Source organism: Drosophila melanogaster, chromosome X, assembly GCF_000001215.4.
Source record: "Drosophila melanogaster chromosome X".
Classification (NCBI taxonomy): Eukaryota; Metazoa; Arthropoda; class Insecta; order Diptera; family Drosophilidae; genus Drosophila; species Drosophila melanogaster.
The window spans coordinates 19866393-19893636 of NC_004354.4; the positions used below are offsets into that span (position 1 = coordinate 19866393).

General features: G+C 43.3%; 2 protein-coding genes across 8 annotated transcripts in view, besides 1 other annotated feature; one reads left to right on the top strand and one right to left on the bottom strand.

The window, feature by feature from the left end:
- Positions 1–27244, top strand: part of Hers (Histone gene-specific Epigenetic Repressor in late S phase) — a 41963-nt gene that overhangs the window by 247 nt on the left and 14472 nt on the right. For 3 of the 7 annotated variants that reach the window (NM_001272807.1, NM_134516.3, NM_001258842.1), the window contains exons 2-4: positions 401–774; positions 2009–5201; positions 5420–6052. In NM_001272807.1, the coding sequence (NP_001259736.1) occupies positions 2018–5201; positions 5420–6052 (3817 nt within the window). In that variant the 5' untranslated portion in view covers positions 401–774; positions 2009–2017. Of the gene's footprint in view, positions 1–400; positions 775–2008; positions 5202–5419; positions 6053–9356; positions 9497–20960; positions 21101–25749; positions 26122–27244 lie in introns of those variants that run through there. The other 4 variants (NM_001258843.1, NM_001038766.3, NM_001258844.1 and 1 more) reach the window with 4 other exon arrangements.
- Positions 6290–6677: a mobile genetic element.
- Positions 19716–23668, bottom strand: amn (amnesiac). The gene has a single exon (NM_078692.2). It carries the CDS (start codon positions 21098–21100, stop codon positions 20558–20560), a length of 543 nt encoding a protein of 180 aa, NP_523416.2. The 5' UTR covers positions 21101–23668; the 3' UTR covers positions 19716–20557.

Consider the following 27244-nt stretch of genomic DNA (forward strand, 5'->3'; position numbering starts at 1 on the left):
TATTTGTTGGGTGTAAGGTGCATTTGTGTGTGTACGTGAGAGGGGGAGGATTCGTAAAAGTGTTTTTCCTCGTTTTCTCGTAACCTATCTTAAAACAAGCATGTAACATAACTTGCGAAAGCCCGAAAAGCATCTATGAAAATTCGGAGAAATCCACCTGGCTTGGCCGTTTTGCCTGTGTAGTGTGTTTTGTGTGGGAGCGCCAGAGTAAAAGAGAGGGAGTGAGAGTGAGAGGGAGCGAGCGAGAGAGAGGCTTTTTTTTGTTGATACACCGTGAGTGCATGTGTATGTGTGTGTGCGCCTCTTTATTTGTGACGAAATGTGTATAAAATGTTTATGTTTATGTTTTTTCCCGCCCCTCCCGCCACCCACTCACACACGCACACTTCTATGCAAATAGGCGCCGCACAAGTTTGAAGTGAAACGCGATCGGCAAAAACAATAAATCTCACCACAAAGTGGAGCAGCACCCACAAATAAATAAAAACATAAATAAAAGTGCGCCCGCCCGAAAGTAGGAGAACAACAAACGGCTTAGGAAGCATCGCGAAACGTCATTAAAGGTCGGCAGATGGGCGGCCTACGGATTTTCGTGCCCTCCGCTGGCCATTCTCCTCGTGCTTGCTGCTGTTGTTGTTGTTGTTGCGGCTCCCAGAGCAGTTGCAGTTGTTGTAGTTGTTGTTGCTGTTGCACTAGCTGCAGCGGACCAACGGCCACAGCGCAGTGAGAGCGAGCGGGACGGCAAGCGAGCGCCACTGAAGGTGCGAGCGAGAGGTGAGTGACTTTGGCTTTCTAACGGTGGCATCTCCCCCCCCCCCATCAAACGTAACAATAAGAGCGACCGAAAAGGGAAAAGGAAGAGGAAGAGGGAGGAAGACTGGGCTTAGTGGGTGGGAATACAGTAATCACTCGCTTATAGTGATAATATAATTCCGAATTCAATTAACCCGCTACCAGCTAATATCTTTTGTGTGATTTTCTGAATACAGATCTTTTAAAATGTTTTCATAGGTACGAGTTTTTTAAATAATTCCACGCTTCGGAACAATGAAAAATGTTTAACTTTCCTTTTATCCGTTACGAATTTTTCAATGAATATTTCTAGTATGTCATTCTTTTAAGTCCTTAAGAATATAATTTGGTTTAGCTTTGCATCGAATTTATTTATTTATATTTTAAGATAAAGCAAATTTTAAGAAATAGCAAACATTTAAATTGGAGAATGCATTTTAATGAGTTTAGTGAGTTTTTTATGAGTCCTGTAAAATAAAACAATTTGAAATAAATACTTTTTGTAATTGCATACTTATTACTCCTTCAAAACAATTGATTAAATAATAGAATTTCGCGATGTGCAATATGATGTGCATAGTAATTTTTGTAATTATGATTATATATATATATTATTATATTATATATATTATATTTTTATATTATATTTTTATATTATATTTTTATATTATATTTTTATATTATATTATATATATTATATGTCGCATAATTGCGTATCGAAAGCTTTTCAAACATTGTAAATGCGTTTACATATGTACAATATATAGGTTAGTAGTTTGAAGGTTAGTAAAGGTCAAATCTAAATTGTTCTGCATTTCAGTTAAAACCTTCTAGGTCCAGCCGATTATCTTTAAGTCGAGTAAATAAATCCAAATCGATATAAAACAATTCATTCTTTTATTTGAAAATAAGAACAGCAAGTGATGGGTACTCTAAATACTCCATGTTCCAACCGACAGTTTCGAGTTGAGATGCATTCTCTGGCACTCCGCCTCCATTTTCATTTCGTAGCTGGCGTTCCCATTGTTTGTCACGTGCGGCCACTTCAGCTGAATTACAAGGAACCGAACTGAAATGTACCACGGAGCAGAAAGGATGGGGGGGGGGGGGGCAAACGAAAGTGAATGTGTAGGAGGCAGGCCCTTGTTTCTTGGTCTCTTCTCGAAATACTTCATTTATTAACCTCCCTCGTTTACCGCTCCTCTTTCCCGCACAGCCCCACGAAATGGTCTCGAAGAAGCGCTCCAATGCCGCCGAGCGTGTCCAGCGTTCGACGGCGACTGCGGCAGCGGCGGCAGCAGCAGCTGCCGCAGCAGCGACGGCGTCCTCGACGCAGGGCAAGAAGCGGCCCGGGAAACAGACGAAGGCCTCCGGTGGCGGCGGCGACGAGGCGGATGACAAGAAGTCAGCCAGCAAAACAGATTCGGCGGCCAAGAAGCCGGCCAAGGATCCAACGGGATCATCGGGCGTGTCCACAGCCACCACTGAGGGTGGTGCTGGAAATGGAGGCGGAAAACAAACGACCTCCACCACGACATCATCCACATCCTCGACAACCGCCCCGTCCGCATCTGCATCTGCATCTGCTTCCAACAGCCTTAAATTGTCGCCGGAGGAACGACACGAGGATGGCAAGGCGCGGGCCATTAACAAGATGCTTAAGAGCCTGGATATCAAGATCCACGGCTTCGACAACCTGCTGCCTAGCGGCGAAGAGCGGCTCAACGACGGCGTGCTGAAGTCCTCCATTTCGGAGAATGTCAAGACCAAGTCGCGCGCAGCGGCGGTCAAGGTGATTTCCAGCCTGAATCCCGGCAAGATGCCGCCTGTAAAGCGAGTGCGTCCCTCACCGGAGCCAGTTAGAGAAAAAGTTGCGGAGAAGCCGGCAGAAAAGGTACTCGATAAGGAGAAACCGAAGGCGGAGCAGCAGATCACGCCGCCTCCCGCTCCAGAGGAGTCTCCTGCCTCAAAGGTGCCCAAGAAGACGGTGCAGCAGGCCAAGAAGGCCAAGGTGGAGTCATCATTAGTACAGGCGACAGTTTTAACGACAACTTCCGCAGCTACGTCAGCACCCAGCTCCGCTTCCACTTCCAAGCATACATCGACAAAGAATCCTGGCAAGAAATCAGCCCATTCAGAGCAGATGCCAAAAAAGGAGCTATCCAAGCTGGCCAAAATGGGCAAACCGAAAAAGGAAGCCAACTTGGTGAAGAGCACTGCCCGTTTGCCCGACTCAAATACGGAATCTGTGCAAATGGAACTGGAGGAGATTGTCAGTACGCCCACGGTGACGCCGACGCCTTCGGCCACGCCCACGGCGACACCGACACCCACAGCCACGCCCACGCTAACGCCAACGCCCACGGCCACACGGACAAGAACTCCCACGCCGACGCTCACGCCCACGCCTACACCCACCTCGACTCCCTCATCCACTGCCATTGCAGCGGGGCAACCCGCACCACCGCCGCCACCACCAGGGGGAGCACCCAAACAGCGACCGAAGGTGAAGTACACGAAGACATCGGCGGGATCGAAGGGTCGCATGCAACAGGCGCTGAACCAGAAGGCACCGGCTGCCTCATGGAGCGGAGCCAAGGACATATACGACTTCAAGTCGGGATCGGAAGACGAGGAGCCGATCAAGATGGTGCTGCCGTCGCTCAAGGAGCTGCGCGAGTTCTCAGATGAGGATAATAAGCCATTAAAGCTGTTCGAGCGGCAGGCTGAGAAAACAAAGGTTCAGGTTCAGGATGAGGAGGAGCAGCCACTGGTCAAGAAGGAGGAGAAGCCACCGTCCGAAAAGGAGGTGAAGGTGAAGTCCAAGGAGAAGGAGAAGGAAAAAGAAAAAGACGTAGATCCTTTAAGCAACGCACAGCAGTCCGAACCAGCAGCAAAGCACACCACCAGTACTAGCACCACCAGCACCACCTCCATTACGTCGGTTAAAAAGCAAGCCAAGCGGAAGATAGCCACTCCAATGCCCTCCAGTGCGGGGCGCAAGAAGAAGACGGTGGGCAAGGGAAAGGCCGCCGCAGCGAAGGAGCCTCCTCCCAGCGGCAGCTCCGCAGAGAGCAGCTCCTCCGAGGACGAGCGAAAGCTGAGTGCCTACAGTGGGCCCAAGCGACACCGGATGGCGTCGCTCAACGCGCTGGCCAAGGTGCAGTGTCTGTACGAGAACGAATCCCGGACGGCCCATGAGCTGGGCCTGTCCAAGGCGACGCAGCAGCCGCCACGCATTCGCACGCTGGACGGGAGTGACGACGACAACCACAAGGACTCGCCGCGTCACGGGGACACGGACAGGGACAAGGGATCCGTGAGTCCGCCGCACACATCGGCTGCACCTCCAGCCGCGCCGATTGCTCCACCCAAGGAGGCGGAGCCACGCAGGGAATTGCGCTACGTGCCCGGAGGCAGGGGAGTGGGCAAGCATTGGGAGTTCGACAGCGACAGCGAGACCGAGGAACTGCAGCTCCAACAGACCTTGCCCCCAGTCAAGAAGAAGAAGCTGCCCAAGAAGGCGCCGCCCAAGAAGGTCGCGTCCAGCGAAACGGACGCCAAGCGGAAGAAGAAGTCGGTCCAGGTCGAGGAGAGCGACGATGAGGAGGCCAAGGAGAAGGAAAAGGAGAAGGAGAAGCCGAAGCCACCCAAGCAGCTGCCCAAGAAGCGCAAGACGGCCTTCACCGAGGAGCTGATCGGCGACTACAAGGGCATCCTGGCCAGAAAGCGCATGGCCAGCCTGAATGCCAGCGCCATTGTGGCGGCCACCTACGAGGTGGAGCGTCACTTGGACAAGAATTTGGCCAGCGATTGCAGCAGTTTCGAGAGCTACGACGAGCTGGACACCATGCCAACCACCACCAGCAAGGTGACATCTGCGGCAGCTATCAAAACCGAGGTGATCCACATCAAAAAGGAGCCCAAAGAGTCCAAGGAATCTCTGCGCGAGCGGGAACGCGAAAGGGAGAGCGAGCGCAGGCGTGAGCGGGATAACGAGCTAAAGGACTCCACCGTCGGCAAGATGTCCAGCCATTCGATCATCGAGGAGAGCAACGACTCCAAGTACTCGAAGGAGACCAAGGAAACCAACACGGACACCACCATTACCACCACTGGCTACCGCGACTCGGCGGCCAGCACCAAGGACGCGAAGGATTGCAGCCGGCCCACCTCCTCGTCGGTCGTCATTGTCCAGGACACGGACGTCACCATCACCGGCGTCTACGTCAACGCCAGCAATGGCGCCGCCCAGGAGGCCTACTGCAAGATGCAGTACCGCGTCCAGTCGAGCGTCACCGAGGAGCGCGTCCTGCGCCCGGGCTCCGTGGAGCCGCCCAAGTCCTACACGCCGCTCAGCGCTCTCTCCAGCATGCTGCCGCCGGGAGCCAGCTCCGGACTCAGCGAAGGTAAGTCCAACTAACGTTGAATACTTTAAGTAATCTTTCGAGCAAGTAATCTTCAATTCCAAGTAGAAAACATTGTCGCACAATTATATCAATCTTTGTGGCTTCAAAACTGTGATAAATTTATTATTTCACATATTTCAATCAATTGCATGTCCTTAGACTTCCTTCCCTCTATATGTACCCACTCCTAATGCCTCATATTCCCTGTGCTCCATTAGCCCACAGTTCGCCGCCGCTGCCTGTCCATGCAGCGCCGACGGGGCCGCATGTCCTATTGCCCGGCGAGCACCTCAGCGCCGGCATGTATCACGCCCCCGATCTCGGCCTGCACACGGAGCACGCCCTGCCGGATCACCACGGACCGCCGCCGCCCTCGTACGCAGCTGCTGCAGCAGCTGCCGCGGCCGCCGCCGCCTACCACGCCCACCAGCTGGCGCCAGGTGGCGGCGGAGTGCTGCACATGCACCACCAGCACCAGTATGCCGCCCACGCGGCCCACGCACATCACTACCAGCAGGCGGCCGAATACCACGGCGGACCACCACCGCCACCGCATCACTATGGCGGTCCGCCACCGCAGGGCCACTATGGACCGCCGCCGGGTGCACCTGTTCCGGTGCCAGTGGCCGTGCCCAATACGGTGACCGTGCCGCCCGAGCGCTGTGATGTTGGCTCTCCACCGCCATCCTATCGAGCCAGCGCCTATCCGCCGCCGTCCAGTGTCGGCATGCCGCCGCCCACTTTGGGAGGCGGGTCGAGCGCCTTCTGCGCCCCCAGTCCGCTCCACCATCACCAGCATCAGCACCAGCAGCCGGGCCCAGGAGTTGGGCCACCGCATCACGATCCCAGTGGTAAGTGGTTTTATAATCTTATACATATGTATGTATCCTATATATTTCTAAGTAAACTTAGAATCGTTGGGCTGTTTTGTTTGTTCGAGTAAAACAAACCAAAAAGGAAGGGTTTCAAACAATTGTTTTTGGAAATAAGCGAAATTTCTTAATTTCTTACTCTCATGTCATTTAGCAATAATTTGTGTATAAATAATAATTCGAATTGAAATATTTTTGTTTGCTGTTGCTAGATAAAACAAGAGAGAATGCTATAGTCGAGTTGCTGCGACTATCAGATACCCGTTACTCAGTTCAAAAATGTGGGCGTGGCAGGTTTGTGCGGTTTTAGGGCGTTATAGTGGGCATGGCAAACATATTTTTTTTGCAAAGCGATAGAAATTTACAAGACTAATACAAATGTCAAAAAATGTCAACACATTTTTCAAAGTGTTTCTAGAATCTGTATGCTGAATCTCGATCTTCTAGCTTTTATAGTTCCTGAGATCTCGACGTTCATACGGACAGACGGTCATGGCTAGATCGACTCGGCTATTGATCCTGATCAAGAATATATATACTTTATATAGTCGGAAACGCTTCCTTCTGCCTGTTACATACTTTTCAACGAATCTATAATAGTATACCCTTTTGCTTTACGAGTAACGGGTATAAAAAACAACAGGTACATGATTGAAGTTCAAAATGTATTTATTCGAAATCAGTGGTTCCTATCAGTAATGAAAATTCAGTATTATTACATTTATAGTTTGGATTAAGTATACTCATCTGTATACTCATCATCTAAGAAACTTTTTGCTGGTTGTTTTTAATTATTCCCCCAACTTTGTAGTCGAAAAATCGATGAGACTTTGCGTTGCCCAACTCAATTTGTTATAGCCAAGAAGCTTCCAGAATTGTCATTGATTTCAATTCAAGCTGAACAATGGGGGAAAAATCTAGTTCTTACCGGCAAAAGTTAGCAGCAGCAAACAATATTCGGATATTCGGAGGCTTTTTTTTTTTGACGAAGGAGGAAGTTTCGTTGGGGTTGCGAAAGCAGTCTGTGGATGAAATTAGTTATTAAATAGGCGCACAGATGAGTGCGGATTGGCGATGTCCTTTGGCTTCCTTCCGCAAATCCATTGCTTTATATCCTTCGCGCATCTTTTCGCCTTCGGCGGTCGGCGACAAGATGTATTGCTTACACAGGGGAAAAAAAGGTGTAATGTTTCTTTTGTGGGCTTTTAAAATTGTATTTTTTATTATAATAAGTCGCCTTATCCCCGCTCTACCTCTGAGACGACTTAAACGGTTTTCACTTCACTTATTTTGATTAAGTGTTTGGTAATTCTTAGGAATATTTCTCCACCCTGTGATGTTAAGATATAATATTATGATGTACGGATAAGTCACTTACTAAAAAAAAAAATTAAAAAAATTATAAGAAGTACATTTACGTATAATAATAATGTTTATATATACAGTCGTTGTTGATCTACGAATTTTAGGTAGTGGTTCATCTTTTTGTCCAGCGAATGTCAGAGGCCTATCAATAATGCCTCCATATTTTTCTCTGCATACACTTAGGCGCGCGCCCAAAAGACCTCTCTTCCCTATGTTTGTGTGTGTGTGTGTGTCTGTGTTTGGGTGCAATTGTGCGCCTGTGTTAGTGCTGGCCGCAGTCGGAAACTGTAAGCAGGCAAGCAGCAAACGGAAACGAAATGCAAGCAAAAAGCAAGCCAGCCTGCAGGCGCAGCGACTGAGAGGAGCCAGCCAGCCAACCTCCATTGATGTCATTTACCTTTCGACTAGCACAGACACAGATATGCCACACACACATAGGCAGGGCCGAATGCATATTACAAAAGTTGCGCTTAAACGCCTAAAAGCGGGCAGCATATTTTTTACTTCGCCTTTCTCTCACGCGAGATGAAAAAAGGGTGGAACAGGGCGTGCTCTCCGTCTGTTTGCCTTTCGGCGCCAAAACCCTCGCTTATCGATTTTAAATAATATGATCGGAATGCAATCGCTTGTTGTCACTATGTTGCTATTTACTACTTTACAATACTTTTCAATTCAGCCGCTATGATGCGATGTAAATTGAGATTTGGCCCTCTTGTATATTACCCTCCTCATGGAGTAATTCGAGCAAATTTTAAATTGCAAATGGGGTTACCAATCATGTAGAGAAGATTGATTCGTTTCGCACTCACTCACTCGCTCGCTCGCAGGATCGCTCAATGCCAACTCATTTATTCCGCCCCATTGATTCACGCCCAAGGCGAACTCCTCCATCCGAACTCATTAATTATCCACTGTGCACGGCGTCGCTGTCGTCGCCTTTGTCGGTTGCATCCTTTAAGTAGGCTACCCGCCCAGTTGGCAGTAGTGGGTCGGAAAGTCAGGCGGTTGGGGTTTTCATTCACACTCACATTCACATACACATTCACATCCCCATTCACATCTCCATTACCGCTCCCATCTCCGTCGACCCTTTACCCTCTCACCACCACCACCATCACCATCACCGCCCGCCATTCGTGTCCGCGTGAGTGTTTGTACTTTGCGCTGTGCTGACAGTTAGCACATGTTCTATTTGACGTTCGTTCATCCGTGCGGACAAGCACACACACGCAACGCAGTGCACGCTAGGGTGGACCCGAATTGTCGCAACACAATTGTGTTTGTAGGCCATAAAGCGGTGGAGATAGTACAAAATAGCAATTCATGTAACATAGCAATTCATTGAAATAAACTGTTAAAAAGCTCAACTTTAAAGGTAGCAAAATGTAGACAGTTTTTTGAATATAATTATTGCCTTAGTTCTCTCTACATAAAACGAAAGAACTTTCGGGAAATGGTGCTACATGCAAGTATATGTATGCATGCTATGCTGCATCGTTTATGACCTAAAGCTATCTCCATCGACTAAGGTTCACCCTAAAGTGCACTGTACACACACACAATAACACTGCATCTGTATGTACGCCAAGGAGAGAGAAAGAGAGTGCGGCTGAATGAGAGAGACTTAAAATCAACTCAAGCCGCCAGAACCGAACTAGACTGAACTGAACTGAACACCCGCCTTTCTTCGGCTGCTGCGTCTCTGTTACCAACGCGGCGATAACAAGCCAGCGAGAGAGCTAGAAAGGATTTGGCGTTTGCCTTTTTGGCCGCGTTTCGTCCGCTTTGTGCCGGCTCTTCTTTGGCTCCTCGGACGGTTCTCCTTGCTTCTCCTTGTGCCTTTTTTTATTGCGCCACACGGACGGAATGGACCTCACCGGACAGCCGCCGCCTGTTCCGCCGTGTTTCTCGAATTTTTAGTTCGCATTTAGACGTCGACGGCAACGGAGACTGAGAAACTGAGAAACTGAGGAGCCGAGAAACTGAGAAAGTGCGAGACTGAGCAACTGAGAGACTGAGACTGCGACGGCGATGCCTCAGAAGCACTCGAATTCATGGGTAACGCAGGAAAAATTAAATGAAGATGCTGTCACAGGCAACGTTGCGTATACGTAACGTGGGCTGCGCGTGTTTCGCGATTATGCGTGTTTTTGTTGGCCGAAACAACAACAAATCAGAACAACGACGACGGCGATGATGGTGCAGATAATGACGTGACTAACGATGATGCTTACGCTGATGTTCGTACGTCATCAGCATGATGCAGCGGCCACATTGCGTATACGTAACGTGCGCCAAACGCGTTCGCGATTGTGTTAATAAATAAATGCGGCACTTGTAGAACAACAAACGAACGTATTAAAAATAATGACAACAAGCGGGTATTATTTCGATTGTTATTAAACAAATGCGCCGCGTGCGTAGAAAAACAACACAAATGTGAAACGTATATTTTTTATTATTTTTTTTTCTATAGTGTGTGTCAATTATGTGCAAGAATGCAATGCCAATTTCAACACTAGTGTAAATCGCGCCCCACCCCGAAAAAAAGTACAAAAAAATAACGAAAAATTGCATTCGCGTGCCGGCTACCACGCCAACTGCGACTGCGAGCGGTTAAATTGCCGCTGACCACAAATCTAATAAGCCTCGCATTCTTTCCCCAGTTAATTTTAATTGCAACTGATTTATGAACAACAAAATCATTTTTTAGTCCTCTCCCTCTCTCTGGCTTTTGCGTCTGCAATATTTTGTTTTGCCTCTGCTCTCCTTCGTCGAGTGTGTGGTTTTTCCCTTTTTATACCCATCCCCAAACATATATGTATATATATATTATATATATTATATATATACATATATACTGTAGTCGCTGTCGGGCAGCGAGAAAAAGCTAAAAAACCTAAAGCCCAAGCATCTGAAAAGTACTCTTAGTCCACTGGTGCAGGCGACAAAATGGTCACCCGATGGAATATTATTGAATTAAGTTGTGGTTCTTACTAAAACAGGTTCTTATTTGATAAAACGGTACAATAAAGAGGAATATATCACAATCTCTTCTAATGCTCACTTTTCATTAATTTGTTAAGTCTTTTCCTATAAACAATATTTTGGATTCTTTTTTTAAGGCTTTAAACCATAAACCCAGACGGATGTTGTCTTTACATACATATATACATATGTATATCCTTCTTTAAAAAAATACATGTATGCTTAATTCTTGCATTGCGCTTTTTTTATGCATGCAAATGTTGATGATTCCTATGGAAATCGCGATAGTGCGCCACATTTGTCGCCTGGTTGCATCGGTTGTGCTGCAATTGTCTCGCCTTTGGCTGCTGCTTCTGCTCTTGTTGCTTTTGAGTTGGTTGTTGCTGCTGCTGCTGTCGCCGCGCTGCAAGTCGCGCCTTGTCTTCGCTCTCGCGCTCTCTTTTGCGCTCTTGCTGGTCCAGTTTCCTCTCTTTTGCTCTCCGTCCTGTTCTTGAGCAATTCGTTTTGCCCAACTGAATGGGGGAAAAAGCTAACGGCAAATTCGCATCGCTGCTGCTGTCGTCATCGTTTTTGCTAATTTCTTATAAGAATTTTCCTGAGCAATTTTCCCGCTGCGCTGTCTCGCTTCTTTTTATTGAAAGTCGTTGGCAGCCAGTTGAGATGGTTTTTGCTGTTGTTGGTGTCGTCGCTGCTTTGCCTGCAACTTTGGCAGCTTCATCTTCTGCTTGCCTCTTCTTTTGGTTCGGTTCTTGTTGCTTCTGTGTTCGTCGTCATCGTTTAACGGTGCTCCTAAGTCGCCGTTTCACTGTGCACTGTGTGAAATTTTCATTTTTCTATAATTGTGCTTACCTATGATGGCAAATACTCTCATAAACTCAAATTTTGGTTTTTGTTATGTCAATGAACACAAATATCTTAATCTTATAAATATAATTCTTATAAATAATCAAGAAATGGTCGATTATTTGAGTGTTTACTTTTTGCACAAAAAATATTTAACTGAAGTTAAGGAAATGTTAAAAGTAATTACATTTATTTTTGTTGTATTTATTTTGATATCAGTAGACCCACACACAGTTGGAAAAAATCAAAGATATTTTCAAAAAATATTTGGTATTCTTTGTTAAGACACTTACATGCATACATTGTTTGTAAGCGTTCGTAAAAGAGTTTAAACTAATATATTTTTCAAATATAGTTTATACTTATGAGAAATTTCGAAGTCCTAATTGTTTTATTAAAAATGATCCCTTTTGCAAAATATAAAATTCATTCCACGTATGTAAGTACATACATAGTACATAATTAATCGGTACTTAATCTTGTATGAACAACTACAATTTGGCATCCTGAAAAGAAGTTTGAACTTCGGTTATACCTCGGTGGCCTCCTCTTTCTCCCACTGTCCTTTCTGCCTTTCTCGTTTCCCGTTTATTTTTTGCTCAGCTTTTGTTGGTCACTTCTATTGAGGTTGTTATCAGCTATCAAGCAGTAATGAGCAGAGTCTGTGGGTGGCCGTGGGTGGGCGAGGGAAAAGGACAAGGCTATGGAAAGTCGAAGTGGGTGAGCAGGAGAGAAGGAGACGCCAATGTGGAAAATGTAAACAGATTCATTCAGAGGCAAACTGCCGCTGACACATTGCAGTCGGCAGTGCAGGCCCCTCGAATAGCCCCTCCTAGTCCCTCTTGGCCCGCCACTTTGCTGCTGCCATGAATTTAGGCCACAAAAATGCCATCGTTGGCAATGTCCAAAAAGGCAAAACAGAAAAAAAAGAAAAAAAATAACGCAAAGTGAACGAGCACAAAAAATAAGAGCCCCCAAACACATGGAGAGTAACAGAAAACAGAAGAGAGGAAACGTGCAAGAGAAGCGCAAAAAGGCAGCGGATAAGGAATGCGAATGGGAATGCATGTTGGGGATCCCCCTGCCACACACTTCACACACACACATACACACGCCATTCACCTGCGGGCCATCGGAAACAGACGCGGCCAATGCTCGAAAAATAAATTCGAAAATTTGCGTTGAAAATAACTCAACGTGACACATTTATAGTTGCACTCGAGAAAATAGGATTTTCAGTTCTTGCACTTTAATAGAAAAAACGTTAACTGAACTTTTGCAAGAATAATTATAAATATGTCACTTAAACTATATACAAAGGATATTTAAAAAACTCTTTCAAGGTTTTTACTTAAAACAAGCAATTAAATGAATTAGTTAGTTGTTTAACCAATTATCTATCGATTAATCAATAATTTATTATTAGGTATATTAACAAAGTGTTACCATCATTGTGACCGAGTCTGTCACATAAGACATCCATTGCAAGAACGTATAGCACTTATTCGAGGAGAGTCCAAAGTGGAACTGATAAGGAAGGCAGGTGTCTTGTCGAATTCCTAGAACTGCATTTGGTAAATGAATTGTATAATTCCTGCAGCTCGAGTTTTGCCTAAACGCATATGTATGGATCATTGCATAACTCCAGCAATAGCAGATGTTTGGGCAATCCTGATAGTTGTTCGATTTTAATGGCTTGCCGTTTTGTGGCGAAACAAACTGACGACCGCAAAAGGGGCGTTACTCATTAAGTTCTGTGAGTCAACAGCACGAGGTTCGCCAATAAAGTGCACTGGTGAAATGGATTATTTGTCATCGAAGTTGTTGCACCACCCGATTCCAGGTGGGCATTGGGCAGGTGTGAGTGTGGCTGCATAACTAATCACTGCGGACTATTCCACTTAGGCGATGAATGCACGCAGAGGCATGCACCGAATCGAATCGAATCGACTTGAACTGAATTGAATCGTAGTTCGCAACGACTAACCGCAGCAATCAGATGGCATTCAATATCCCGTACAAGGCCAAGCAACGAAATCGAATTTGCATCCCTACGCCACCGCCAAACAACACCAACCACCATTCACAAGCAACCATCACCCACCCCAACTTCCGTTTGCCACAGGATTCTGTCATCGATGTGTCAGATCTTGTGGAACATGGATGATAATATCGGCCTCGCTTGGTGGCAACCGAACTGGTGACCTTTGAACCAACGCCACCCACTGCAACGGACGCCAGTAAGCCCACCCACAATTAGTACCCAATGGGGGTGATTGGGGTGGTTTGGGCACAGGGCTTTGTGGTTGCGACTCCAACGCAATTTCACTGCATACGCACATTTCAATTTTCTGACTGGTGCTTGCCCCTGAACTGTTGCTTTCCCTTTCCCTTCCTCCTACCCATTCAGCAAACATTCCCAAACACCCAACACCCCCACCTGTTTGATTCTGTGTGCCAGGGATTTTAAGACTTTCAAGGCTGTTGTCCTGAAATGTTTGGAGATGCAGGGCAGCCTCAAAGAGGTTGTTTAAATTATGAGTGGGCACTCTTGTAGAAGAAACTGCACCGATGATGCAATTTTGCTTGTTAAATTGTGGTAATTTCATTCGTCATCATGCAATAGCACGAAATGCATAAGCACGTTAAATACGCTTTTCAATGGTGAAAATAGTATAATAGAGTAGTAAAGTTACCTTTAGAATCCTTAATTCTTGCCGAATTCTATTGTAATGCAAGTCTTTTGCCCTCTACTAATTATTTATTATTTATTTAATTATTTATTTAATCATACTTGCAGTCACTAATTTTAAGAAACATTCTTCAAATTCACTTTTTAATAGTTGATTATCTAATGTAAAGCAAGATTAATCGAATAATTTGCTCCAAATTCCATTAGCTTAGATAACAAGAGAAGTATGTGGTTAAATTCTGAAGTTCCTGGAGCCATGGGCAAATTAGCAGGCCATTTGCGAGTGTTGCCAACATAATTGTCCCTGTTTCCCTTGATTAGCATCGGCACATCACGCAAATCACGTGAGTTTGGCAAAGAACGCACACAAGTGTAAAGTACAAGGGCGCAACAAAAACAAAGCGGAAAAGGAAATTAGGAAATGGAAAAGGGGGAAAATTCGCCTGAAGCTCTGTCAGCAAAAGCAGCAGCAGCAGCAGCAGCAGCAGCAGCAGCAGCAGAAATTCCAAATCTGATTTGACACGCAAAGCCACAAAGTGAACAAAATCAACAATAGCATTAATAGCAGCCAAACAAAACGATGGAATACGGTGGGCGTGGCAATGGGTGGCAGGCAAATGCTGCTGGCCACAAAAATGATTGGCGTGCAAAAGCGTTTAGCGGCAGTCAGATTATACTTGCGTTTATGCTAATGCTTTTATGCTGCTCTGATGACGAATCAATGTCATCAAGGGTGGTGTGCAATTGAGAGTGTGGGAGTGGGGCGGACAATTGTCCAAACGCGACCGACCAGTGCTCGGAAACTCGCGATGGAAAGCCTCGCTTTGGTGCGTTGACAATAGTATTTATACTACTTTTGCGCTTAAGAAAGTTGAAGGTCAGTGCCGCCAACCTGCAGAGGAGAAGTTTTTAATTCGAATTAAATTGTTCCCAGCGAACAACAGGCCAGAGCCAAAGTTAACTTAAGCAAGCCAAAATTTTTAATACCCTCGCACCTATAGAAAAATGAATACTCTTATCCAACTGAAATGGCAATCCTAAGATGGAATAATAAATTGAAGTTTCTTTTATGTTTTTGAAAGTACATATATAAAATCTGGTCAAGAGTGCTGCAAAAGCAACGATATTCGATATCGATATTATCGATGACTGCAATAGCACAGCGTACTTTCGACATTTTTCAATTGGTTGCCCAACAAAGTTTGTGTAATGAATATCATTAAGTTGAATAGATCTTTCATTTGAAATATATTCGTTTTTAATTATTTTCTAGCCTAATATCTATCGAAATTTTAGATAGTGCAGATAAGCAAGATTAATAAGTTTCCCGTTTTGAGGTGTATCCTTGTTAGTACCTCTATCAATATTATCGACAAGTAATCGAAAACAATCGCGGGTTTTGCTTTGTATACATATTGAGATTCCTATTAGCTAACTGGACTATTTTCGCGAGTGGAATCAAGTGTAAACGCCTCCACCTCACACCTCCCCCCCCCAGCAATTTTCAATTTTAGCCTCTTACAAAGGCTGCATATTGCCAACATTGTCGTCGGCGGATTCGCCGTCGTTGGCCATTGTTTTGTTAACCGAATTGCCCTTGAGCGCTCGCTGGCTTATGGATTTTGGCTGGTTGGCCAAAAGGGTTGCCAGAAATTGTGCTCTTCCTCTGGCCCTGCCCCATCCTGCACCACCACCCCGGCCACCCAAAAAAGAAGCCTTGACATTTTTCAAAACACATAGTTCACTGGGATGGCCTTCTTCGTTTATTTTTTTATTTTTTTTTTTTTATTTTCAACAGTCACCCCCCTTTTTCTTTGTTCGCGTCCTTGTCGCCTATTTGCGTTTCCTTTGCCAGCAAAAAGCAGTTAAATGCGCTTTTGCACTCGCAAATCCCCTACGCGACGCCTCTGTTTATTCATTACGGCGTTCATTGTCTTGTTCTGCGCCAAAGTTGATTTGCAAGCGGACGGAGAAGGTCAAGGAGCAGGGAACACATGTGGATGTCACATGGAGCGGTTGGGCGAGAAAGTGGGCGGTGTTTTTCGCTTTGAATAGCTTGTGTATCGCAAGTGTATGGCAAACTAAAATTGAGCATATTATGAGCATTTCAATGCTTAAAAATGAAGAATCGAAATCTTATGTACTGCGCTTATTGATATAAATTATCTTAAAGCTTTCAAATGTACAATTTATGTTTTTATTACATAGATTTATTCATTGCTCAATATACTTTTTGTAGAAGATTGGACAACTCTATACTACTATTATACTAATACCAAATGTCACATTAGATTTACAGATTAAGTTTTTAAATTTTAAGTTTCTTAAAATAAAAATTAATTTACTTATGTACATATGTACATATTATATCACTCGTCTGCCGTGGAAATGGTAATTGTAGGCTTCCGTTTAATCGATGGGGGTATTAGAGTAACTTGTGACCATTATTGCTGCCGTCGTTTGGGTAATTATCGTCACTATCATGGACACAATTATCGTAATAGCTGTGCAACACCCAGTTAGTGTCCTCCTGTGCTTCTGGTTCCCGAAGTGCCCAAGTTTCGGCCGAAAGGACCCATGGTGCCAGACTATTTCCAACGCATAGCATATAGCATAGCCCCACAGTAGCCGGTAGGCGTCGATAATTGTTCTATTAGGCAAATGAGTTGAGACCAGGTAGCCACTCGCTGGATGCCACCGCTCACATTCTGAACTGGATGTGTTGGCTAGTTTGTTTGCTTGGTAATGTTGTTGTTATGACGGCCACGCCCCCTGCGGACCAGTTGCAGTTGGCCGCCTCGCCCTGCTCGTCCTTCGATTTTCGCATTCATTTGTGTCAAGGTTGTCGAGTGGTGGTCAACTCAACTGTTCAGCAGCAGAAGCAGAAGCAGAAGCAGAAGCAGCTGCCCCTCTCATCGGGCGAGAAACCCTTCGGCAAACATACATATGTATATGCATATAAATACATACATATGTATGTACATATGTACATATGATTGTCTGATGCTGATGATGAGTTGTAGTGTGGTAATGATAACGCCTTTTATGATGCTTATGCTGCTGATGATGAGAGCGCTGGTGGCAACCTCAACTCAAAACATGCAAATTATGGCTTTGGTCAACAAGTGGGGATATACCATACCAGTGGCTGTTCTAGGAAGTCGTTATTGAATGGGGCTGGTCGAGAGCATATCTATATTTACTTAACTCATCATGCTATTGAATGATGCCTTCAATGATGAATGCCTTCGAGTGGCTAGTTTGGTAGTTTTAGTATTCAGTGTATATATTGGAGAATGTGTCAGTTTTGGCTTAGAATGTGAGCATTTCTGTCCGAAAGAGCTAAGCTAAAGTCATAAAAAAAAAATTCCAAAGTAAAACATCCATTGCATCTCGTTGGTATGCACATACGTGCTGAGGGTTATTAGGTTATATATGTATGTATGTATTTCCGACATCGATGGACGATCGACTAATGGATGTGAGCTGTCGGCGGGCTGCATTATCACCGCTTCTCCAGCGTTGCGTTCCATTCGCCACCTCAAGAACCCCGGAATATGAATGGAAATGGAAATCCCTCGATCGCCGGTCGCTTTCGGTCTCATTTGCATGGTTGGGCGATTCCGATTTCAAGTTTCTTCAGCTGGACGCCTTCTTTTTTTTTTTTTTTCGTTCCTGTGCGAAAGGGGGTTTCTCGCCGGTTCGTTCCGTTCTCACGTCCGTCGTGGTTGCCCCATCATCTGCTGCTCTTTTTCCAGCGTTTTCCTCGACGGCTCGACGGCTCAACTGTTCAACTGCTCAACTGCCGCCTGCTGCTGCTTCTTCTCGCCGCTCATTATAATTTTCCATCAATGTGCGGGTAAGCGTGACCGTTTTGACTTCATTATTCCCCCGCCGCAGTTTACTTCCCACCTCGACACTCGGAAAAAATGCTATAATATAGAATAGTTAATGCCTTTGTCGGACCCATTTAATGTTCAATAACCGCCGAATTCAGCATTTTTGGGAAATTTACTTTAATCTGTAGTAGTTAGCAAATTGAGTATTATCCATTGCATACATTCTAAACGGATTGCGTTCGAAACAGATGAATGTTTTTGTTAGATAAACTACTATACTATATTGAATTTGTACAAACAAATGCAAACGCCAAATTAATTATCATCACTACTGAGTGTTAATTGTGAAGACACGATGAAATTGTCATAATTGAGATATGACAAATGGTTCTGGTTTAAAAGAAGAGACGCCAAAATAGACCTTTTGATATTTCTCCAGTGTACGATCGCCGCGCTCTATCTTATCGCTCAGTGCTGTTGGCCGTCATGTGTGTCCGTTTCCATTTCCGTTCCGAAAGTTCGACGCGTCCGGCTCTTCGGAGTGCCAAAAAAAAAAAAAAAAAATCTCGCGCTCCGCAAAAGTCGAAAGGTATCCCACTTAGCCACTCTCAATTACCGGGCTCTTACGGCTGCGGAAAGAGCCAAATTATCGCCGGAGAAAGAGCGGCGGGTGAAAGTAGGGAGGGGGGGGTGTGTGGTGGTGGTTGTGTGTGTGTGGTGGCGTCAAACAAGTTTGCCAACAATGGATGGTCAAGAGCTCGATAGGTTTGGCGCATCAACAAACACAAATGCATTGGGAAATAAAGAAAATTAGACATTGCCATCCATTTCTACGGCGCCGTTTTAGCCACTCTCTACGCTCCATTCTTCGAAATTGAGCCAAGCTCTCTTTTTCTTCCCAAAAAACTTTCTCCGATGCGACCGGGCCTTGGATTGCCTGCCCTTAATGGGGCAAATTTACACGAATCTATAGATCATCTTGTCAATATTGGAAAGGAGCATCATACATATGCATATATGTACATACATATATACATATACCAAATGCAGTTTGGTTCAAAAGAGAAAAGAACTGTATGGAAAAACAAAGTTTTTGAACTTGACCTTGCTTTTGGAATACTAAGCCAGCAGCTTTTAAGGTTTCTGTAAAGATCTCGATCTCTTCAACGAATCGATATAAAAAATGCACATAAATGTTTAAATGTACATATGTAAATACTTTCAACGGGTGCAATATATTCCATTCTATGATGAAATTCGATTAAATTTAAAGCGGGTCCCGCTGTGATTTATTCATTCGCATGACTCACTGCGGTCACTTTAAAATCCAGAACCCACAAAAGCGAATACCGCAGCTCACACAAATGTATTCATTAACGGGACATTTGGGCACGCGCTAAATTCGATCCCATCCGCACCCACTTCCTTCTGCCCGCACTTTCTTACTTTCTTACTTTCGTATAGTTCTCGGTTTGGCATTTCTATGGACTCTCGACTATCTTATCAGCTGGGCTTGTGTGTTTGAGTGTTTGTGCAAAAACAACGGCAAACAGATTTCTTTATAAGCAAAAAATAACGTTATTGGCGAGATTTCCGACTTTTGGCAAGATTGTTGAGATATCCGAAATATTTGATATTATTGGATTTTGAATGTATATATAATCCTTATATGAATATACCATTCCTTTATTTACTGCTTAAAACATCAATCTCTCTGCCTTGTATTATTTGCAACTATTTTATGTTCTGAGGTAAAACAATAATTCGAGTATGAACCAATTTTATCCTTATCAACTATAGAAAATAGAAAGCAAACCAAAACAAAACCAAACCAAACCCAAAAAGAAATAAATAAATCAACCGAAGCGAGGCAATACAAAGTGCTCACAAAGTACGTTGAGACTATAATGAGCTGAATTCACGATTCTTATCAGCTGCAATCAGTTTATTTTTAATCATAATAATGCCTTAAGCACGATAGTTCTTTAAAATATTTACTTGGACTTGGAAAATAGAATTTGTAAAAGTTGAATCTCTAACATATTTACATAGCAGTGTGCCAGAGTGCAAAGCAATTTTGCATTGGCTTTTGATTGAATAACATTGATTTTCTGTTCTATTGCTCTGAAATCTTTATCTTCGCCTTGTTGACGAATCGCACTCGATTCGAATTTATTTCGATCGAAAGAGCTCTCGACGCTGGCGATGATGTGGATGTGAATGTGGATGTGGATGCTGATGCTGATGGCTCCCTTGCCAATGTTTTGGCCACTCCGCCCAATATCACGCCTTCAATCCCCAAACATTCTTTTCGCTCACATGCGGTTGCTTTTCCATACCCAAAAAAAGTTCAACCGGTATTTGTGCATAGTTCTTTGACTAAAGTACACGTACTAATACATTATACACACATTAAAAGATCAAAGCGAGCTAGAATATTTTCATTGTTTATGCTTATATAATGAAGGATAGGATATCCTATTATTTGGCATGAAAATGTGTATATTTTAATTTGTTTTCCCATTTGCAGAGCAGTTTAAAAGCTATTAACTGAGAATTGTTTTTCACTATTCTCTCATCATAGTGCATCGATTTCTGAGCAAAATTATATTAGTTTATTTGTTTATAGTGAACGAATTGTAATATTATAGCTGATAGACTCGAGTTTAGAGTTCGCAAAAAATGCGGATTATACGGCGTATGTGCAAGCCGGAAAACTTGGCTTCTGGATTGTTCTAGTGTTTTGGCTTTTCTTTGCTATCTCATCTCTCCCAAAAGAGAGGGAGAGAGTGCTCTTGGGTTCTCGCGAGAGAACTTCGGCTGGCCTCGTGGCACTGACCGCCGACCAATCAGAGAGCAGCTTGGCCACTTCGTGAGCACCTTCGTTTCGCTGTCGTTGCATAATGGCCAAGAGGCGACAAGTGTTGGCCCAAACCGAGTCCGAGCAGCAGCGAAACGCTGGCCCACAGGGAAAACAAGGGAAAAGCACGAAAAATTCGGGCGCGGAATGTAAGAGCGCTTACAGCAGAGCACAGCAGCGCACAGCGACCGCGACTGAGCGCCATTGCGGTGGTAGTGGTAGCGGAGCTGCGTCGTTCGGCACTCTTCGGCTCTCTCTCTTCGGCTGGCGCTCAGCTGTTCGAATTGGCGGCAGAGCGCCAGTGCTGCGCTACCTTTCGAACCGCTTACAACGCGTCGCCGCAACGCGGACGCTCTAAAAAGTAAAAAAAAAGTGTAAAACAGTAATACGCAGTGCAACGCCACAGCAGCCGGATAAAAACAACAACAAAAACTGCGCATGTAAAGCTGTGTTTATATTACTTGTTTTTTTTTTTACGGTGTCTCGCTGTTTTTGCTTTCGTCGCAGACAACAAAAGTGGCAAAGTTTTCGCCACGGCATTGCTCATACGCCCCGTCTCTTGCAAATTCGCTCACACTCACACGCGCGCCAATACCAGCGCACATTCACATATATACAAGTGTACGCGCGCGTTTTTCAGTGTGTTTCGTTTCGTTTTTTTTTTCTGTTTCTGTTGGTGACATGCAAAAAGCAACAAAAAAATAATAATAAATACATATAACGAAAACGATTAGTTCGGCGTTTTCTCGTAAAAGTGGGCACCAAAATGCATCAGCCCAGGTGGAAATCAAAACAAAAACAAACCGAAAAATAAATAAATCATTTATTATTTAAACATCGCAAAGTAAGCTTCTCCTCGCACACAAACACACACAAACTCGCGCGCTCATAGACTGGCTCACATACACACTAGCATACACATCTCACTCACACGCAGATGGAGCAACAAGTTTGCGTGCCACAAAATTTCCATTCGGCAATTTTTTGCGATTCTGTTTGTTTTTATTTTCATTTTTTTTTTTTAGCCTGATAGTTGTTGAGAACAAGCCAGCTTTATCTTGTTGTTATTTTACTCGAAAATAATGTAGATGTACATACAGCTTGTCAAGTTTTTAATGCAATTGCTTGGGTCTAGATCGTTTATATATTTTTATTGTACATCTATCACGTTGGTAAACAATAAAAATTACGCTTGTAAACCTAAACAAATTTGATTTGGAACGAAAATACTTGACAAACTGTATTAAAATTTTAATTAAAATTTAAACTACGTTTCGGTTATTCCATGAACTTCATTTCAAATCGAATTGAAATGTGTTTTTCCACTGCGGTTTTTCAACTGCAATTAGGGCTTTGAAAATTGATAATCAGAAACCACAGACCAAATTCATATGGATTAAATATGCAATGGAACAATATTAACAAGTGACCTAAAATAGATTCCGAAAAAGCCCATATTGTTTCCACCAGTTTTCCTTCTTAGATCACAGTTCCTATAAATAACTCTCTTAGCAAAGGAGTGCATGAATCAGTAGATATGAGTGAGTCGTAAATATTTTATAATATCACGAGGAGATAGTTGGCTAATCTTGAATGAGATCACTAAGAGATCCTTTATATTATTTTTTCACATAGGATGCCATATGTCATTTGCTTGATTCAGGATGTTCAGTACTTTTGATTCATTTAATTTCAAGTTTGACAATGATATGTATCATCTATTTACTTGATTAGCGATCAAATCTGTTTTCCATCTTGCGCAGCGGTTCCGTTTGATACTCTATACATATCCGATATCCTTTCATGAATGCCAATGTGTGTGCGTGATTAAATCCGCACCATGTGGACGCTCGGAACATTTGGTATATGTGCATACATACATATATATCTGCTTAGATCCTTGATCCCACATTGTTCGCGGTCCTTGTCTTCGTATTCTTCGGTTGACGCTAAGTACAACGCCAAAGTATCGTCCTTCTGTCGAGGACGCTGTTGTTGTTGCTGTTGTTGCTGTTGTTGCTGCAGCACACACCTTTGCACTTTAATTTCTGGCGTCTTGTTTAGCATCTGCGCCGGGTGTTATTTAAAAATAAAAGAGGAAGAAGAACGAGCCAGGATGAATGGTAGGGATGGGATGGTATGGAATGGTATGGGGAGGGACTCGAGAGAGCGGGTATATGTGAAGTCGACTGGCGACGGCGGCGGCGGCAGCAGCAGCGGTTTTAATGTCAATAAGACGCGGCGGCTATTGCCAGTCACTCACACCATCGATCGCCCCCTCTCGCTCGCACACTTATACACGGCCACACGGCGTGTGTGTGCACGCGGTCAGGACGTGCACACACACACTTGCGAAGCAACAGTGCCGTCCCATATCCTTCGGCTTGTTTATCCTTATTTTCTCTCAATTTCATGCTTCCTGCTCCCCTGCCGACTTGCCTCCACCTAAACCCTCTCTCTCTCTCTCCCTCTCTCACACTGAAAGAAAAGGAGCAGCCTTTTGAATCTGTAGTTCTTAATCCTTTTCATCTGCAACAGATGTCACTGCCTAACATTTTTATCTGCGCGTTTTATCTGGATCCTGTAAAAAGGAAGCTATGGTTATGCTTGCTGAAAGGTATTTTCGCCAGTGTACATACTTAGCCACCAATCGTCTCTGGCTCATTATTGTTATTACGTATACGGTAGTAAGGGTAGAAAAAGGAGTAAATATACAACTAAGGCGTTTTCGTATGCGATTTCCGAATCATCCGTTATTATTAATGGGTAAATAAAAATTCGTCTCTTAGTAGATGAGTATCTTAACGTATTGCATTGGGGAAATAACTAAAATAGTAGCGTATCTATTAAAGCACATAAAAACATTAATGAGCACTAAAGTAACCGTTAGTTATTTGACAATTTGCCTGCCTGAATGACCAAATCTGCCGTTGGTATTGTATTGTTTTTCCGAGTCCGAAAAGCTTGCAATCATGGCTTTTGCGCACTTAGGATGTGCGCACCCCTTCCGAAGACTTCCACACACACGCGGACGCACATCAGCTGGTTAATAACAATACACACACACACACACACACACACACCGATGTGTGGAACTTGTTCTGCCTGCCACGCAATTTCAAACGGCCTTGAACGGCATTTGATAGTTGCTTTCGTCGTCGGTTTTGGCACTGCCCTAGACCTGCATGCCATGCCAAGCCATGCCATCTATGGGAACCCAATCCATACCACATATCAGTACATGTACATATATGTACACACATACATACATACATATATATATATCGTATGCAGCCACTCGTGCAGCTGTTGTCAAAATAAGGGTTCGTACTGGACTATTTCAATTAGTCGCTCAGAAAAGGGGTATATTGTCTTTGGGAAAACGCGTGCAACAGGTAAAGGGGTGTGTTTGTGGCATTATAATAGACGAGTTTCTGATCAGTAGCAACAGCTTTGTAATATATATGAAATATATGTATGTATTATGTATGCTTCAATGCTTCACAATTGTTGGTGCATATGCAGTACAGGATATAATTGAGGTATGTGTACATACATATGTACATACGTACATAGAAAGGATGTTAAAGCTGATAGGTTCCTTTCATCCGTTCGATTGGACTTTTCTGCATATTAGACGATATGATCTATACACTTATGTATATTACTTAATAATTAAAAGGAGAGGACGGCACTACGTTTAACTTGAACACAGGTGCACAACATACAGACGTTCATATATCCATATGTATATATGTGTACGTACCATGGATTTTGTCCAAAATTTGCATTTTGCAGCTGCACAACAACAGTTGAAAGCGATTCAAGTCAAGTCCGAGTCAAGTCGAGTCGAATGAAATTGATTCGATTGGCAACTCATAAATAAACATGAGCTGGGGAGATCGTTAAACGAACATGCTTGCTGCACCGCCCCTCTCCGTCCCACAAAAGATTCGCATTCTCCTAAAACCCATACAATCTATACAAACCATAAAGAATCGACCTAACTGTGGCAATATTGTAAATGCAATTAACTGTAGTTCTCTGCCGCCGCGCTGCGCAATTGAATGTCGGCCATTGGATAATCGAGGGGTTTGGGGAACTGGGACCACCATATAGGGGCAGTTAGCACGCGTCAACTCTATATAGCTATAAAACACGGCAAAGATACAAATACGGCAGTATTATCTATTCGAATCTTACTATTGGGATTCAGCGGGATACCAGAAGAAAGCATTGCTTTTGCAATCAAAAATCACCAAAAGTATAAAAATACTATCATAACTAGCCATGCGGATCTTACAAATCCAACGCTTGAACCATTGACCATTATTTTCTTACGTCGGATAAATTTGTTTTCAAAAAAAAAAAAAAAAAAGACTTCGTACCATCTTGTTTTAATATGTGACAGGAAGTTTGGTTTTAAATGTGCGGATTAGATTAGATACACGGTCATATCCCTTATCTATTTCACTTGAATTATTGTAATAAGTTATCTGTTGATATACTCGGAATTTCACTTAAGATGTGAACTTTACGTTGTGTTCTTTTACAATCGATCGAACGATCATAGATGAAATGTGATGATTAGCGGGCCCATAAAAGCGTTCTTTCTGAAGAAACTGCTCAAACTCGATCCATTTGCTTTGCCTAGAATGTTTTAAACAAATAACTGACTATGCGGCTAGGAGATCAAAACGAGTTTTTAGGTTAGTAAGCATTCAGAAATACTATCGCAGCAATCGCTCCATGGGCTTTGACTTTATGGGCTTTGAGCGAGTGAATAAATAAGTTCCGTTTGTTTTATATATATATAAATATTTTTTTTTTTTGCATTGCGGATCACTTTGATTAATTTATTCTATGGAAATTTCTTTCGATCATTTTTGCGATTAGTCTTCGCATTCTTCTCCCTCGTCTTCTGGTCTTCTGGTAGCGCCTACTCGTCTTCTACAACGCCCACACTAACTATGTATTTCCCCCCGATTTTCGTCTGGCTTTCGTTATCGTCACTCCATGGAGCTGTGGTGCTTTATATGCGGCTCCGGCTGGTTGTGTGACCTTCGCATAGCAAAGCGTCGCCATCGCCATCGCCATCGTCATCGTCATCGTCGTCAGTCGTCAGTCGACAACGGAACAGCTTCACTTATTATAAAAGTATTATTACTACTATTTCTGGCTGGCTATCCGAGTCGACGCTATATCGCATAGTTCCAATGTATATGCTAATTCGACGCCGGTCGCCCATCGCCCATCGTTCACCGTCCGCCGTCCATCGCCCCGATTCTTCCGGAACTCGGTGTCCAAACATTGAAATCCGGAGACGCCTTCAAGTGATGTGGTGATGTTGGGTTGTTACTTCGATGGCCAGCACAGGCGGCACAATGAATAATGAACTCACTCGAACCGAACTCCAAAACCGGAAGACACCGAAACAATTTTGCCATGTGCCTATTATATGGTATTATTTTCATAGTGCTTTGCTTTTTTATGTATTTGTGCCGAAATCTGGACAGAAAGCTAGAAAATAAATAGGAGCGTTTTTCTAATAATAATTATAATTAAAATTAATTATTAATTATGATAAAAGCATCCCAGGTTTTGGAAATTTATCGCTTATATATGGATATTGTATGATAAGCAACACACTTCTGTTAACTATTAGTTGGCAAGAAACTATTGTTTTATCGTCAACCAAAAAAATTCCTTTGCGTATATTTCCGCTATATTTCTTATCAGTGCGCGAATTTGTTTTCACAGAATTTTGAAATCTGAACTTTTAAATTTCTCAAGCAGTTGTTACTTTTCCTTTGATGGACGAACATCACTTGGGTTATATAGTTTTTAAACTAAAAGTATTTAAATTAAAAATAAAAAAAAGGACAACAGGAAGGCATTTAAGTTTGTATGTATGAATTCCCAATCGGTTTGTTGGGATGTCTCTTTATGTTTTGTTTTATTCTCAAATTGAAACTTTACATCAAAAGAACAACAATAACAAGACAACAAAACCGAAAATAAATGAAATAAGAGCTTTGTGGAAAGTAAACATTTCTTACAAAGTTAAAACTGTAGATTAGTTCTAAAACGTAACCATGAAACAATATTAATTTCAATACTATTAGTTTGGTGAAGAGTGCGAATTAGTAGTGGTTTCGAGAGTTATTTTTCAACAACCGAGGAGATCTTGAATTGAGGAGATCTCATTATGTCCGGATTGTGTGGCAGAAACATTTCCAATTCGGTTTCGATCCACTAAAAATTTGCAAATCAGATTTCATCCGTCTGTCTGTGCTCGTTTGTATGTATGTGTGTGTCTGACTGCCTGAATGTAAATACATATGTATAAACGGTTGTACATATATGTATGTGTGTACAAATGTCCGGGCATTATGCAAAAATGCTAATTTAAATGTGTTAATTTGATTGGCAGAGGTCCGACAACTGACGACTCGATTTTTCGCTCGGCTCTGCGTTTTTTTTTTCTTTTTCGAGCAGTTTTTTACTTGCTCTTGTGGCCTTTTCTATTATTTTGCTCTTTTTTCTGGTTTCTGTTTAGTTTTCAAAAGTTAATCGTAAAAACT